The sequence below is a fragment of the Centruroides sculpturatus genome, unplaced genomic scaffold (genome assembly GCF_000671375.1).
Source record: "Centruroides sculpturatus isolate CEXI.00-Female unplaced genomic scaffold, Cexi_2.0 scaffold754, whole genome shotgun sequence".
Taxonomy (NCBI): Eukaryota; Metazoa; Arthropoda; class Arachnida; order Scorpiones; family Buthidae; genus Centruroides; species Centruroides sculpturatus.
In genome coordinates, this window is record NW_019384868.1 from 231,258 (window position 1) to 249,209 (window position 17,952).

The following is a 17,952-nucleotide window of genomic DNA, read 5'->3' on the forward strand; positions in this document are numbered from 1 at the left end:
ATAACTCTAACTCACAAAACATAACAACAATAATAATAATAATAGTCATATGTAAATATTACTGTCTTTTTTAATATTAAGCATTTAATCTGTTTTTTAAACTGATTCCAAATTCAAGATTCATCATTTGATCAACTGTTATAATCACAAAATGTTCAGTAATTCTGGTATTTTTCAGTTTTGTGTGTGTTATTCCTGTTTTTTCTATCACTTAGTTGAACCTTTTCATCTTATAGTGCTTATATAAAGCATTCTGATTGAATAACAATTTCAAACTTCAATAATAATCAGCTGTAAAATTTGATACCATTATTATATTTTTTGTGTTGATAATGTTTTGATTTAAAATAAACATTTAATTGGCAACATTATTTACTAAAAATAGACAATAAAAACAAAAAGTCATTTATTAAATGGAATACATTTTATTTGAATTGATTAAAAATGAAAAAATAATATTGATAAGACTATAGGTTAAATCTGTTTTAAATTCTAAAGTCTTTTATTAATTTTTTAAGAAAGAAAAATTTAGTGAGGATAAAGTGAAATAAGTAAATTAAACTAAAACTTCTCAAAAATAAAGCTATATTATTTTAATGAAAATGATAATTCTTTTAAAAAGAAAAAGGAGGAACAAAGAATGTTTCCTTTTTCACTTTTTTCCTTGAAAAAAGGAATTTCCTTTTTAAAAATCTTGTTTCATTGAAATGAACTTATCTTTCTTACATTATCATTTTTAATTGAAGTAAAAAAAATTATCTGATTAGAGTTGTTAAGTTTTTATAGCTTTATTTATTCATGTATTCATATTACTGCATTAATTAATATATTTGTTTTTTATATTCATATAGTACTGTTGCAGAAGTTTTTTTATTTTTACACACATTTTTATTTCATATTATACATTTATATATGTTTAATATATAAATGCATATGTTATGATTTATTAAATCTAATAGTTAATTATTATTATTATTAATACTTATTTTAGGATAATGGTTCAATACAAGAAGTATCTGATAGTTCTGGAAATAAAGAAATAGATATTATTAATAATGAGATAAAAGAATTGCAAAAGTAAGTAAATTCTATTTATTGCATGACATGATTTTTAAAAATTTTATTGAAATATTTCAGAAATAAATGTTAATATAATTTATTGATTATTATACTTTATGTATCAATATATTAATTAAGGAAGAAATATTAGTGTTATTGCTTACACAATTAAGGAAGTTTAGATTATTTCACAATAACTATTCTACAAATTTAAATTTAGATAAAAAAGTTAAGGAAATAATTATTTTGAATAAGAATTCTGTAAATATTAATCTATTCCATTTAAAGATTAAGCTTGAACTCAAAAAGATTGTAAATTACAGATTTTGAATATTACAATTAATATAAATTTATTCTTCTTAATTATAAGATTTCAAATAAACTTAACATTTTCAAAACATATTTTAACTGATAATGTGTCTGATATGGTTCTTTGATACATTTTTATTATATTATTGCATTTAGAACAGTTGCAATATTATATTAAATGTCATTGTAAATGCATTTTGTATTATTCTTAAATTCGTGTTATGTTTTGGGTTTTTTATTGTTATTCAGGGAGGAAATCCTTTGAATGCAAGACATTTCCTTGTATATATTAAAATAAATAAATAAATATTATTTTTCTTTTGAAATTAATGAATTTATTTTCATTTTATTAAATGTATATGTTTTTTCATAAATTTAAAAATATTTTGTCAAAACATTTTTAAAATATCTTAAAATTAGATTTTTGTTTTATTTTGTAAATTGAAACTTCAAAATAAAACAAATTATATTCAACTATAATGGAATCATCTAATTTTTTAGATTTATTTTACTTGCATTAAATTCTGCAAACTTAATTAAAATAAGTTTGATAAACAATCATTTTAATTGAATATTATCATTATAGAGAGAAAATGACATTGGAGCAAGATATAGCTCAAAAAGAAGCTGATCTTAAAATAAAAAATGGAGAATTAAAAAATTTACAGAATGAAAAAGATGCTTTAACAGCTATGCTAAGACAGCTTGAAATACAAAAAGGAGAGGCACAGAAACGTTTAGATGATTTAGATAATCAGGTTATAAAAAATTTAATTTTAATTATATAATAAATAATAATAATAATAATTTTTAAATTATTTAGTATAAAATTAAGTGAAGCATATCATGTTTATGAAGTTTTAATTTATTTTCTTTCTATATGTTTCTACATTAATTTCACATTGCATTAATATGTTTTCATTTGAATTATTTCATGTTTAGAATCTATCATCTATGAAAATGACTTTGTATCATTTAACAAAAATTGTACATTTATAGCCATTTTACTCTGACATGAATGAATCAAAATCATATTAAATAAATCCAACACCTACTTCATTATTTAGTCATATACAAATGATTAAAGTTAAACATTTAATTACCCAACTGTTGAAATTTAATATTTCTTATTTAAACTTTTATACATGTCATATTCCTTAATTTAAAGATGCATTCTTCATTCAGTATTAATTGTTATAATCACAGTTTTTTCTGTATTAAAAAAGTTATTTAGTTTGTTTTGTAGATTTTATTTCTGTTCTTTATTAACATTTTCTATTTTTAAAGGAATTTTTGTATTTTCTATTTTCTTATATACATTTAATAATATAAAGTCATATTTTTTTTCCCCCTTATCATGTTTGTAATACATGATCTTATTTATAATATAGTACATTCAATTGTCTAGTTACTTATTATACTTTAACTCAAGGTTTATTGATATTTTAAAGAAATATGTTTGAATAATAATAGTAATATTGGTTTTAATTACTAATTAATGACTAAATGTTGATAATTGTTTTGAATTTATTTTATGTTTAGTGGTGTAAAATAAATTTGATGAACCTATCCTAGGAATATATATACTGTATATCTTGGCAGATAAGACGAGGTATAAATCTTTGTCAAAGTTTTATAGTTTTAGCATATATCTGTCCTATAAGACGACCCCCAAACTATCAATGGCCCATGAATTTAGTTTAGGTCAGTGATCTTCATCTGAATAATAATATTATATAGTGTATATGGAATTATGTCCTATTTGTAATTTTTTGAATGAACAAATTTTATTTTCTTGCATCTGGCAGCACTGCCTTGCAATTGTTGCAAACATTCACACTGATTCAGCATTTGGGTAATGACCTTGACTATTCACAAAAATGTTGTATGGGCTATTCTATTTTGTGCACATACCCTACTCTCTCTACTAGTAAGTAATTAAGGTTTGTCCGTTTTTTTATAATGGTTTTAATTTATATAAATTTCAATCTAATTTTTTTTGTATCTGCCCTATAAGATGACCCTGGGTTTTGGGGGCTGTTTTTTATGATTCAACTATCATCTTATCTGCCAAGATATACGATACGTATAAAAGAAAGGCTGCTTATTTGAAAACATTTTAGACTAAATCTTAGATATTCTAACAATTTTCATTTCTGTGATAATAAGCTTACATTATTTGATTTTTAATAAATAATTGGTGAAATTTAATCATCTGAAATTTACTTCCCTTTGCTTATTAATTTGTATTTATAATATATTTTAATATTATTGAGTTCTAAAGAAAACAGTAATGTACAATATTTTCTGTAGTAGATATGCTAATGTATAAGAAATTCAGAACTTTAACTCTTAAGTTTATGACAAAGTTGTTGAAAAAATAACAGTTTTTGAACTACTGTAATGTGGTATAAAATACTTTGCTATTATTTTGAAATATTTTATTTTTATATATTTTTCATAATATTAAATTCTGAAATTTTTAATCTGTTGGAAATTTTAATAAGAAGTTTTGAAGAAATATACAAAGTACTTAAAATAATGTATTTAAAAAAAATAAATATTATCAGTATGGTATTACTGAATTATGATATTGACTTTTGATTTAAGCCTTAAATTTCAAGGTTCTTTTAAATAATGAAATTTATAAATTACTCTTAAAACTATTAATTTATAATTTACTGTTTATAAAATAATTGAACATTAGAAAAAATTGCTGCTTAAATTTTTAGTTATAATTTATGTATAGTTTATGATGATAAATATTTATTTAAATAAATTAATGAATTGATTTAAATATCTAATAATTGCAATAAAATTATTATTGATTAAATTTTTATTGGCTTTGATTGATTAAAAAAANTTAAAAACACTTAGTAATATATATTATTTTATATTTTTAAAAATATTTGTTAATGTAATGACTTTCTTTTATTGAAATGTAAACAATATATCATCAAACTTCATCAAAATTAGAAATGTCTTTATATAGATTCTTAAACACTATGTAATAAATTCAAACACTTGGCATTCTATCATTTTTATTTAGTTCAGTTGATATGTGTTTAAAATACACGTTTCGGGTGTAACATACCCCTCTACTTAGTGTTTAAGAATCAAAGAAGAATTACAACATGGTTTCAGATTATCAAAATCTTTATACAGATTAAAACTCTTTTGCAAAAGTGTAAATAGATATGTTTTTAAGATAGGAATTTAAAGTGAAATTTTTTATTGGCACATATGGTTATTGATTAAGTATAGAACTTATTAACTTATTCAAATAATTAAATAAAATTATTAGGTATATATTTTTGTTACTTTTTTAGCTCACTTAATTTATATAAATTGCATGGTTTGATTTGTCTGAGTGAAGCAATTTTATTACATTTAAAATTTATTTTTCAATTTTTTAAAGCTTTTTTTGATTTTTATGTTTATAAATATGATTTTTTTAAATCTGCATTTATATAGTTTATTTTTTTAGCTGAATTTGCCAATTTTAATTATACTTGTTTGTAGAAAAGTTCCTTAGAAAAAAGTTTATCTGAAATGAAAGAAAGAATAGAAGAAGAAATGAGACAGGTAGTGAATTGTTGTGTGTGCATGTTAATTAAATCATTTTATTCTTTTGTTATTTTTAATTTTTTAAAAATTTTATTTGAATCACAAATATGCAATAATTTAAAATTATTAATTTATTTTTTGAATAATTTGCCAGAAGCATTAACATATTAAACCCTGTCTTGTATATTCTATTATAAATAAATAAAAATATTGCATAAGATTATTGTGAATTATAATATTAAGAATAATTAAAAATTCAGGAAATTTAAATCAATATAAAATTTAATTTTATTTTTTAGAAAGATTTTGGAATTATGTAAAATACATTCAATAAAAATTTTTATCATTAAAAATTGTATTGTTTAATATTCATAAAAGCAATATTTTCATAATATACAATTTTATTTATTTGTAACTAGATATAAACACTTATATAATAATACTAAATATACATATAATTATCAGAAACTGTTTTTCATTATAAAGGCATAAATTTTGCATGTAAGATAAATTTCTCATGTGGATTAATGGAAGAATAAAACTCACTCAAGAATTTTCATAAATGTTCACAAAGGTTAATAGTTTATCCATTTCTATATTTTATAATGTGTTTAATATTTAACATTAATATATGTATTTGTATAATATGTTAATATTAAACACACTACAAATTATAGAAATTGTTATAATTGTTTGTTGTAAATTATTTTTCACTGTGGATAAATCAGAAAATTATAACTAACCCAACAATATCTGCTTTATAATAAAAAATTATTTTTTCCAATTTTTGTCATATATTTATCAATGTGCTTATATTATAAATATGCAGTTTAAGAATTTGTTATTTTTTATTGTATTAATTATTGTTTTAATTCTGTTAGAATTCATATTATTGAGAATTAATCATTTTGAATGATGATATTCCTTGATATTATTTATTTACGATGATAAATTTGATGGAAAAATTATAAAAATGAATTGGTTTATGATTTATCGATGATGATAATAATATAATTGATCATTTACTATACTTATCTTTTTACATTCATTATTTTATTCAGTTATCATTTCCTGCATTGAATGTTAATTATCATTCTATTTTTTTACTGTTACTAATTTTATTAAATAAATATAAAAACATTAAAAACAAATTAAACTATTTTTGATAGGGAATGCTGTTTTGTTGTTTTCTCAATTTTTAAAATACAGGTATACCTCGACTTACATCGTTTCGAGTTACATCGTTCCCGATTATACGTCGTTTGTCAAAAAAGTATATGGAAAAATAAAAATCAAGTTTAAGTCATTTTATTCAACTTTACATCTGTCCGCCACAAATATTGAAGTTGTAATATCACTAGAAAAATGTTTAAAGCACATAAAATCATATTAAAATATATACATTTACAAGTATGAACTGTATTTACAGTACATGCATTCGTAAATTTAGACTACTTTTTTCTGTACTATATTAAAAACTAAAATTTATTTGTTTGTAAGCTTAAAATAGATCCTTATTAACCATATACAGTAGAGCATTGATTATCCAATCCCTGATCAATTGTCACATCGGTTAACCGACTGCGTTCTAGTTGGCAAATTCAAATGTCCACTGGTGATGCAGTGCTATAATATTTGCTTGGCTCCTTTAATATTATTTTTGTTAAATTTTTGGTGTTTTAGCTGGCAACACTGGCTCGACCATGAAAGGGATGCCAGTATTTAAACGTGGCTTAATTTTTTAATTATGAGTGGTTGTTTATTGTGTAAGCAATAAAATAATTTAAAAATAATTTTTAACAACACAATAGCGACAATTATTATTTTTAAAAAAAATTGTTAGGCTTAACATCGATTAGAATTCAATATGAAGTACGTTAGTAGCGATATACTAATATACTAATTACATGAGTTATAATAATATACTATACTAATATATTTTTTCATACTTTTCGGTTATCTGTTTTTTCAGTTATCTGACCAACCCCAGTCCCCAATTGAGTCGGATAATCGATGCTCTACTGTATTATTAAAAATGCATTAATAAATAAAATACAGAACTGGGAATGGTAATTTATGGTTTAGCCTAGTGACAAGTAGATTTGGAGACAAGTAAATTTGACTTACATCATTTTTCGATTTATGTCACCTCTCCTGGAACCAATTACCGATGTAAGGCGAGGTATACCTGGCAACTGAGGCAACATTTATCGTTATTTATCAATTTCATAATATTTGGAACTCTCTTTGATTTTCTGATGTCATTTAATATAACTTTATATTAATTGACATAATAAAACTGTTGTTGAATTTATGGGACCATGACAAACTTTATATTACATATTAACTGAACTCGTTACCATTAAAATGCTTATCTTCATCCATGCAACCAAAAATCCATTTAACATAAATTGATAACATAATAATGGGTTTGACTGTATGACAGAATGCTGAAAAATTTGTGACTTTTCGTACAAGAAGAGAGAAATTTGATAAAGTGAATATATTTTATTCAACATAATTACCTCTCAACTTTACATACTAATTACAATGTTCCTTTTTTTTTAACCTCTGCAGCTCCAATGACCTCCTTATGAAGGAAACAAATTTCATCCTTTTTAGGCATTTCTTTAAAGCTGGGAAGAGATGATAATCTGAGTGGTGAGATCTGGTAAATAGGCTGCTAGCCGAACTATTTGAACTCCAAATTTTTGGATTTTTTTAAATATGGTTTGGAGCAAGGATGTTGTATTGCAGAAAGATCAGGCCTTGACTCAGTTTTCCCTGCCATGTTTCTTTCAAAACCTCTCACAATTCATCAGATCATGAATTTCATTTGCATTTTCATCTATTGCTGAAATGATCATTTGGAAATATGCCATACATTTCTTTACCCTTGTGAGGGAAGGGCAGTCCTATCTTAGAGTCACTAGCATCTCAGAGTAAATATCCTGTAGTCTTATCCTCTGTAGGAATAAGAACTTCATGACTATATGTTTCTCAATGTTGCTGAATTTTGGTCTTGGAGCAGTCACTATGAATTTAAATTGTCAAAGTAAGAATATTAATGATTGTAATGGATTCTTATGGTGCATGTGCTGTAAGAGAATGATTTCGCTCTGTTCAACTTGTAGCATACTTTTTGCTCTCTCTCTTGCATTTGGGCAAAATTGCAAACTTTTCAGCACCCTTGTATAAACTTGAATATTTTGGAATAAAAATAATTTATGCATTAATTATTAATTATAATATTTTAAATTATTTTTATTTATTGATAACAATATATTATACATGTATTTAAAAAGATTTTAAATATTTAGAAAGCAATAATTATTGCTTTTTATGCATAGAAGCTTTTATTAATTTATTTACTTTTACTTTTATTTATAATAAATGATTCAAATAGTGTTATTAAATATAAAATAAAACAAAATCGGTTAAGTACTAAATAATATTTAGTATAAAAATAGTGTAGTATAGATGCATTCCTGTTGTAAGTTATCTTATTAATATGAGAATTAGATAATCAGGATGATCAGAAAGAAGCTCTAAAATCATCAAATTAATAGTTAATACAACATAAAAACACAATATTTTCTATTCTGCAAAATATATTACAATTCTTATATAAAAAAATAAAGAATTATATATTCTATTAAGAGTGTAACAATTTTTAACTGTTATGCTCATATTATTGAATATAGAGCTTGAATAATCTGAAAGCATAACATTTATTTCTACAGACAAAAATAAAAACTGAAAATGAGACAAAAATACACTAAAAAAATTAAGAATTTTCAATATGTAATAAGATTAATAAGAGTAAAACAAAAAAATGTATTAACTATAAATTGTCATATTCATAATTTGAAGACATGGTGATATGATAGGCAAAACAGATATTTTTTTAACTTAAACAGTAAAATATATATATTTTTTAATTATTATATACTGTGACAATGCTGAATAATTAATTAAGACAGTTGACATGTACATTGGAAACTGAGAGTTAATAATTTTACAAAATAGTTTTTACTTTTAATTAAACAACTGAGTTACAATATTAAATATTGTAATTAGTTTGTAATTTTAAAATTTAAAACAAACTATTGTCATTGAAATCCAAACAATAAGTTATTTTAAAATTTGTACAGATTTATGCATATTTAGTTCTTGGATTGAATTTGGCAGATAAGTTAGCATGTTATATTCAGTAGCTTTAATTGTGGTTCTGCTAACTCTAACTGAAGTTGAAAAATGAGTAGTGATTCTTTTTACAAATTACTATATCTCAATAAAGTGTGTGTTTGGAGAAACATAAGTTTATTTTTAAACATATCTAAGAGAAAATATTTTAATGAAATAACTGAAAGAAAATTTGGATTTTGCCTTTTTTTAATTTGTAAAGTTTTCTTTATACAAACCACATTAATACAGAATGACAATTTGTAAATTCCTTCAGTTTTGTGTTAACAGGGTTTTATTGTATTTGAATGTAAGTTTATCCTTTTCTTGGTCTTTGAAAAATAATGATGCCTGATATTTTTTAATATATTATAAATAATGAAAGTATTTGATTAAATTTTATACTGTTTGTTTAATTATACAATAATTGTATTTTAATACTCAAAAACAATGATTGCATTTTGGCACGCAGTGTATTTGTTTTATTTATACTTACATGCTAAATGCATTTGAAAAAGTTATTACAAAGATTAAGAAAAATTTTATATTGATTTGTATTTGTTCCTGAGTTTTGTAATTTATTTGTTAATGCATCTGATATTTTTTGACTACAGTATTTTTATTGTTATTGTTATATTAATTTAGGTAGAAAATATGAAAAAACAATTAGAAGAACAACAAAGCACTTTAGAGGTAATATATTTTAATGAATTCATATCTCAAATTTATACTATAATTCTTAAGTTTAATAAATCTTAAACAATTTTGTGTTTTCTATATATAGAATCAAGAATCAGAATTAAATACCAAAAGACAAGAATTAACAGAATTGAGACAAGAGGAAACAAAACTTGAACAACAGATTAATAGTAGTAGAACTAGTTTAGATAATTATTCAAAATCCTTACAGGACACACAATTACAAATAAATCAGGTAGGTTTTTAAAGTTTTTTAAATTTAAAATTAAAGAACACATTTATAATTGAAGAATTGTTATTGCATAACTTACAGCAAACCACTATTTCTTTATATATGTGTTTTTATTTAAATGTTGTAAACGTTTTTCAATGTTTCTCAGTTTATATTCAGATATAAAACTCAATGGAACATAATAACTTATTCAATTTTCAAACTTTTGTGTAATATTTTTTTTTTATAAGAATAGAACAGTATTATTCATATGTGGAGTTTTTCAAATTTTTAATATTTTAAAATGTTTTTCAATATATCAGAGGTGCTAAGTATAGATTTTTGATGATGATCACTACAGATTTTCCATAGTTTCTACAGAAGTCACATGGAAATTATAGATTATGGATAATCTTCTAAAAATATAGAACATTCTTATATACTTTCAAATAAGTGTACTAATGCATCATATGTAGCTGTTACTTAGTGCATAGAGTTGTCAGTATGTCAAATCTCAAACCAAACAGTGCATTCATATCAAAAACAGTACAGACAATGAGTGTTTTTAATTTGCATGCAGCTAATGAAGGATCTATCTAAAAATTGTTCCTGTGCACAACTGAATTGCTTGGTTGTGCTAAAGCTGTCAAAAAATGACTCAAGCTTGAATCTAAAAATGAGGCATGCTCTTCTGACATCACAACTGGTGACAGGTCAACCTTGACATGGGATTTTGCATTGTCACGAAGAAAGCACACAATGCTTAGTGTGCTTGGTGACTGGTTTGGTTGGTGGACACATGGTTTAGTGAACTGGTCTAAAACATGTGTCCTACTTATTTCTTGCATGGTCAGGCATTGTTTGCTTTCACCAGTTGGCCCAGCTAGTCATTCAATAAGATGTAAGGCTTATTTTTAAGATAAATCATCAACTAGGACATATTTATTATTATGACTTATTATACTGGATGACTGGTTCTGCAAATTAAGTAAACAAATTCAGAAAAACAGTCTTTATTTATCACCTGTAATAAATAAAAACTATTTTTATTTATTACAATAATCCAGTCATCCAGTATAATAAGTCCTAATTAGGGTTTCTTTCCCAGGATCCCGTTTTTCTGGGATTCCTGCCGTTTATTCCCTACGAGAAAAATCTCACATTTCAATAATACAGTAGAGCATCAATTATCCAACCCCCGATTAACCGTCACCACGGTTAACCGACCTTGTTCTAGTCAGCAAATTCAAATGTCCGCTAGTGATGTGGCGCTACAATATTTGGCTATGTCTTGGTTACTTTAATAGTATTTTTACATGTTTTAGCTGGCAACACTGGCTCGGCCATGAAAGGGAGTCAGTATTTAAACGAGGCTTAATTTTCTAATTTTTAACAATGCAATAGCAACAATTATTATTTAAAAAAAATTTGATAGGCTTAACATGGAGGAAAATTCAATGCGAAGTAGGTTAATAGCGATATACTAATATACTAATTACATGGGATATAATAATATACTACACTAATAATGGATTTTTCATACTTTTCAGTTATCTGATTTTTCAATTATCCGACCAACCCCAGTCCCCAATTGAGTCGGATAATCGATGTTCTACTGTAATTTATCATGTCATGTTATCTTTCTATCATTTATTATATGAAAAGTTGCATCTTGAAGACTCACCTAAAAGAGAAATTTTGAAGTTTCATGCTGCATATTATTACTGTACCTATGTTTTACAAGTCTCTACTTGTTAGTTCATGTAATATCTATGTATTGTGTTTGCACATTATTGAACAGCAGAGCACTTGCTGAAAGTAAATATCACTCATCACACTTTAGTTTCGAATTCGCATTTATAAGTTAAGGAATTTGTTAAAGCTTACATTCCCAGTTATATCCTATCGTTTGTAACTGTAAGTGTGATTATTTGAAATTTCTCTATTAGTCAATTACTCGTATTTTACAACAATTTATTTTAATATAATTTATAAAATCAAACCATTGGTGTTTTCAGCTGCAGGTCTTTTTGTGACCAAATTGAGAACTAGATCAAGTGATCAAAGTATCGATCATTTTTGCTTTTTGAAGTCTTATTATGAAAATTATGTTTTTTTTTTTTTTTTTTTTTGAGAGAGAGAGATTTTTGTTTTCATAAATTTTTTGAGTAGTATTTTTTATGTTCAACTGAAAATAATTTTTTTTTGGAGAAGTTGTATTTTTTGTTCAATTCAAAATAATTGTATTTTTTCTCATTAAATTTATGGAATAAGTATATTTTTTTATTTCATCTTTAGAAATAAAATAGTATTTTTTTCGTAATCATTATTATTTTCATTAAAACTCCCAATGAAACGCTTTATTTTACTTTCATCTTATAATGTAGGAAAACATAAATTAATTGAGCCTAACGTGTTGGTACGGGTGAGATTACTTACTAGAAAATAAATTAAATTATTCAAATTTATGATATTCCTGTATGATATTTTTTATTCATATGAAATTCTATTTTATTATTTCATCTTTAGAAGTAAAATAGTATTTTCTTCGTAATCATTAAAACTCCCAATGAAACGCTTTATTTTACTTTCATCTTATAATGTAGGAAAACCTAAATTAATTGAGCCTAACGTGTCCGTATGGGTGAGATTGGCACTACACTTTTAGTTACTTACTAGAAAATAAATTAAATTATTCAAATTTATGATATTCCTGTATGATATTTTTTATTCATATGAAATTCTATTTTATTATTTCATCCCAGGAAAATTATTTTTCCCATAATCCCGCTGGAGGCAAATTTCCCAGGAAATGAGAAACCCTAGTCCTAATAATAAATATGTCCTAGTTGACAATTTATCTTAAAATTATTTAGTTAAGGACACAAAGGCATATAAATTGAATGTAAGGCTTATCTTCAACTTCATATTGCCCAGCATTAAATGCACTGAATCAATTGTACATTGTAGACTTGAGGAAGACATTCTTACCAACCAATTGTACCATACAGCAATAAGATTCAGCTGCTTTTATATCAAATTGATAATCATAAAATGTGTGTGAATTTGGCACAAGAAAGCATTGACAAACTTGATATATTTGAAAAGTTAGTATTGCCCACACAATATCTTTTCACATATGATTTTGCATTTTAACACCTTTCATTTATGTACCCCACTAAAAACTTCTAGATGTCATCTGTCAGAGAACAATTTTGAATATTCTAGATACATCTAAAAAATTTCAGAAACATTTGCATCAACCCAATATTTTGGAGGAGATGTTTCAGTATCCATATTTCAACCTAAAATATTTCAATGTACTGAGCTTCCTTCTCTAGATCTTACTTTCTTGTGTTATATTGAATTGTCCTGAATAGTGATCTAATTGCTGCCAGTTTTAATCCGAGACTATTGATCAATATATATATGTTGGCTGAGTTGTTGGTTTTACTGTATACTGACATAATAAAACCCCCCTTTTCTTTTTCCTAGATGGATATTTATATGAAGGTAATGAACTTTACTACTGTGTACTTGTTCAATCTATGGTGACTCAACCTGGTTCTCATTGATTTTACTATATCAAAACATGCTGTTTTGTCCTGTTATTTTTCAATACTATTTAATATATATTGAACTATTTTCAAAGAAAACATAATTACATAGGACAGGAATGCTTATACTGTAACAAAAATTTTTTAGTATATTTGAAAATATATCATTTATTGTTGCTTTATTTAATTAAAATTTATTATAATAAACTATATTGCTATTTCGGTAGTTTTAATAATTTAAATTGATTTTTTCAGACAAGATTAAAAATTTCACAACTTCAAGAACAGCATCAGCAAATGACAGATGCACTTCAACTTTATGACACTGCTATTAAAAGTGGAGATTTTAGTAATGTCAATGATTCATTGGCAGTGATATGCACAATAACACCTCCATTATCAGAACCTGAATATCAAAGACTTTCTAACACAGTAAGTGTTAATAAATTAAAAGATTGCTATAATATTTATTTAATTTATTATTTTTCAATATAAAAAATACATTGATTTTTGTGTATAAAAGATTTAGTTTATAAATATCAGATCCAATAACCAAAGTGTATAATAATCAAAATTAAATAATAGAAGATAAATAAATAGTTTTGGTTGAATAAATTTGAATGTAAAATGTGAAATTTCTTTATCAAATTTAATGAATGTGTTTGTTAATCATTAGTTAAAATGATGTTTTTATTACACTGTAATTTATTTATATTTTAATTTTATAAAATGGATATACTTTTAATGTGATGTAGCTTCAAAATTTTGATAAAATAAAATAATTTGCTTTTATGTTCATTGTTTGCATTTATACATATCAACTAGAATTACTGTAATTGTTTTGACAAGTTTTTATCTTTTAAATGTATATAGCATATTATATATATTTAAATTATTTGTAATTTTTACTAAAATATTTATTAATTGAATTGATTTTTAAAATAGTAAAAAGTAGAATGATGATATCAAAAAATAGTCTAAAACTTTTCAAAACAGCATCTTTATGGTTTTGTTAGAATCTTTACATAATCATTACAGTTATTATATAATTTATTTTATTTTTATTTATAAATATGCATAGATAATAGCCTATAGCTTATATAACATAAGAACAAGATGTTATACATGTATAAGAGGACATATGGTTAAAGATCTATAGTTGAATGTGAGTTGAAGAAGAGTCTGTAGTTATAAAGTTTGCATATTATGAAGGAAATAGTGGAATTGAGGAATTTATAGAAAGCTTCATCAGTTTTAATTTGCTCGAATCCAGAAGATTATATTCCTCTCTAAAAGCTCCTTCTGTTGAGTTTAAGAAGAAAATATGAAGCTTGATTGACCCCCAATCATCTTGGACAGCTTTGATTGAGAAAACAGGTCTGATGTTCAAGGGATATGTATATAAAATTTAATTGTAAATATTTGAAGCCTTTTGATTAAGACTTAATATCTCCAATAATTAATAATATTTTGATTATTTGGCAGAAGTTAATTGGATTGACCATTATAAAAGTTTTAAATTGAGAACTAGTACAATTCATGCCCAATGTTGTGATCAATGCACTCTCTATATTATAAAAACATTCTTATTTTAGATTAAGAATTTTTAATGAATATAAAAATGCTATCTAAATTTATATTAAAAAATTTAGAAATAACATTTTACTATATGTTTTAGATTAATATAGTATTATATTTATTATAGGCAGGTAGTAGTCCTGTTAGTAGTGTTGGAGCATTTAGTGTGACGGAAGGAATTGATGAATTTAAAGTAACTGAAGTAAGTATTATGTGTATTTTGATATTAAATTATTTGTAAATCTTAGGATTCTTTATTAAATAATCAATGATATTGTAACCACAATAATAATAATTCTTATATTCAAAATCATTTAGGATTAATGATCAGAGTAATGAAAGAAAATTAGAGATTTCTAAAGTTCATATTTAAAAAATTATTATAAGAAATACAGTAATACCCCAAACTTACGTGATATGTGGGACTGAGCGATAACCGCGTAAGTTGAATTCGCATAAGTCGGGGTATAATTTCGCAGTTTGTGTAAAATCCAAGTTGGATGTATGTAAGCTAATAAATGTTCTCGTTAATCTTATCTCGTCTTTTAATGCTTTCACGGTTACAAGAAATCACCACATAGAGTCTCTCAAGTCTCCGTAGATATAACAACTATAAATAAATAACACAAAATAAATTGTAACTATGTGTCAATTCTGTGCGACATGTCCGAACATGTAAGCCGAACAAAATAGTGTGGGAGAGTGAGTAATCAAGAGTTGTGTGGCACTCAAACAAAAGACAAATCGACGAGATTTGAAAATCGCGTAACTCCAGGTTTGCGTAAGTCAGGGTAGCATAAGTCGAGGTATTACTGTATTCAAATGCACATTACTGTCTGAATTTAAAATTTTACTTTTTGAAATAATAGCCATCATTTAAGAGTTTATATTTTAAAAATTTTTTCATGGTAGTGATTGTTAATAGATTTTTATAATTGAATCTGTTTTGCATAAAGTTTATAAAATAAATATAAAAGTAATGATTACTGAACTAAAACCAATATGATATGAAATAAATCATGATATAATCATATAGGAAACTTTTGGAAGAGTGACATTCAAAAGAATACTATATTTGAAATAATGGCATTTTTCATGCCATTATTTCAAATATATTTCATGCCATTATTATATGCAATGATCAATAATAAATTGATAATTGAATTGTGATAAAATAGAATTATTATTATTATAATCACTAATAAATATTTTTTTGTAATAAATTTTGAATTTTTCTTTCAAATATTTCATTTTTTTTATTTATATATTTATAAAATATAAAATTTTCAGGATGATCCATTTAAAAGTAAAGATCCATTTAGTGGAGTTAATGGTTTTACAACTGACCCATTTGGTGGAGAAGATCCATTTAAATCAGGTATAATGTTAAAGAATTCTTAATACTGTCAATGAAGCTTGATAATTTAATTATTTAAATTTAGAACTATCATATATATAACACAACAGCAATTAGGCTGTTTTAAGAGATAAAAGATTGTTTTATTCAGTGAACACATTTGGATCTGCATCAGACTTTTGAAATAAGTAACAAATATTTAATTATTTTGTTTTAAACAATTCTAATATAATGAAACACTTGTTAGTAAGACTATATAAATTGTATCTGTTTTTAATTCAGTTAAAAAGTTTTTAATGTATATAAAACATAAATGCTAATTATATCAGTTCAATTAACTTAAAAGTTCTAGATTATAAGTTTAAATTTTAAATGTTTAAGAATAGTTTGACATTGTTCAATGTTATAATTATTTTCCTATCTTAAAGATCTATCTAACACTATATCTAAAGTTAGAATAAATGTTTTACTTTTATTGTATTTATTATTAGTAATTTCCCAGACTAAAAGTTTAATAATTTTAGTTTCATCTTTCTTACTTAATATAATGTCAGTATAATGAAACTGTGGGATCGTCAAAATGCATTTGTTAGAATGAAATTTTATGCTGAAATTTAGTCAAAATGGCAGAATATTGAAAAAATATTAAAAAATGAAAAATTTAAACTTTGAAAGCAAGGAATCTTTAAAATCATAGTTTTTCTAATACTGTTAATTAGAGAAAATTTCACACTTAAAATTTTATGAGAAATTATGCATCAACAATTTATTTGTAATTTTCTTCATTTTTTAACTCTGTTTGCCTATGGGCAGTAAGGGGAACTTTTAGTCCTGCTGTAATTAATTCAGATTAACTGTTACAGCCTCAGATTAGCTGTAACTGTTAACTTTCTTAAGTGTCAGGTTTGCTGTTAATGCCTCAACCATTTAGTAATATTTACATTTGTAATTAAAAGTTTATTGTCAGCAGTATTTTGAACAAATGGTCGATGCAAATGGCAAAAGTAGCAGCAGCTTTTGGAATTGGAGTCTTTTGTAGACTCCAATCCTAACAGGCAAAGGAGACTATATATGTAATCAAATTTTTTACACAGAATCTTCTGCTATATTCAAATATGCTATCTGATACATCTTTTTATATTATTAGAAAATGGCACAGACTTTGTGTCATGTTGATTGCATATTAAAATACAATCTAATTAACAGTATTAGATGAAGTTACGGTTACTATTTTGGATAATTAAACAGTAGTAACACTAAAAGTTTATTGCTGGGACAATAAGTATGAACTTCGAAAAATTACAAAATATTTTTTATGGACGAATTTTACAAGTTTTTGTTTTTGTTTTTTTATTAAATGTATAATTTTTATAAGTGTTTGTGCTGCCACCAGAGAGTGCATCATAATGTTTTGCATGCTGAGCAGCGGG

General features: G+C 24.3%; 1 protein-coding gene across 1 annotated transcript in view; it reads left to right on the top strand.

Annotated features, from left to right (window-relative positions):
• The window catches only part of LOC111630799 (epidermal growth factor receptor substrate 15-like 1), a 127,229-nt gene that overhangs the window by 66,984 nt on the left and 42,293 nt on the right, over positions 1-17,952 (top strand). The window contains exons 12-19 of the mRNA XM_023374958.1: positions 992-1,077; positions 1,955-2,126; positions 4,891-4,953; positions 9,766-9,813; positions 9,905-10,054; positions 13,843-14,019; positions 15,293-15,367; positions 16,456-16,543. Of these exons, the coding sequence (XP_023230726.1) occupies positions 992-1,077; positions 1,955-2,126; positions 4,891-4,953; positions 9,766-9,813; positions 9,905-10,054; positions 13,843-14,019; positions 15,293-15,367; positions 16,456-16,543 (859 nt within the window). The remainder of the gene's footprint in view (positions 1-991; positions 1,078-1,954; positions 2,127-4,890; positions 4,954-9,765; positions 9,814-9,904; positions 10,055-13,842; positions 14,020-15,292; positions 15,368-16,455; positions 16,544-17,952) is intronic.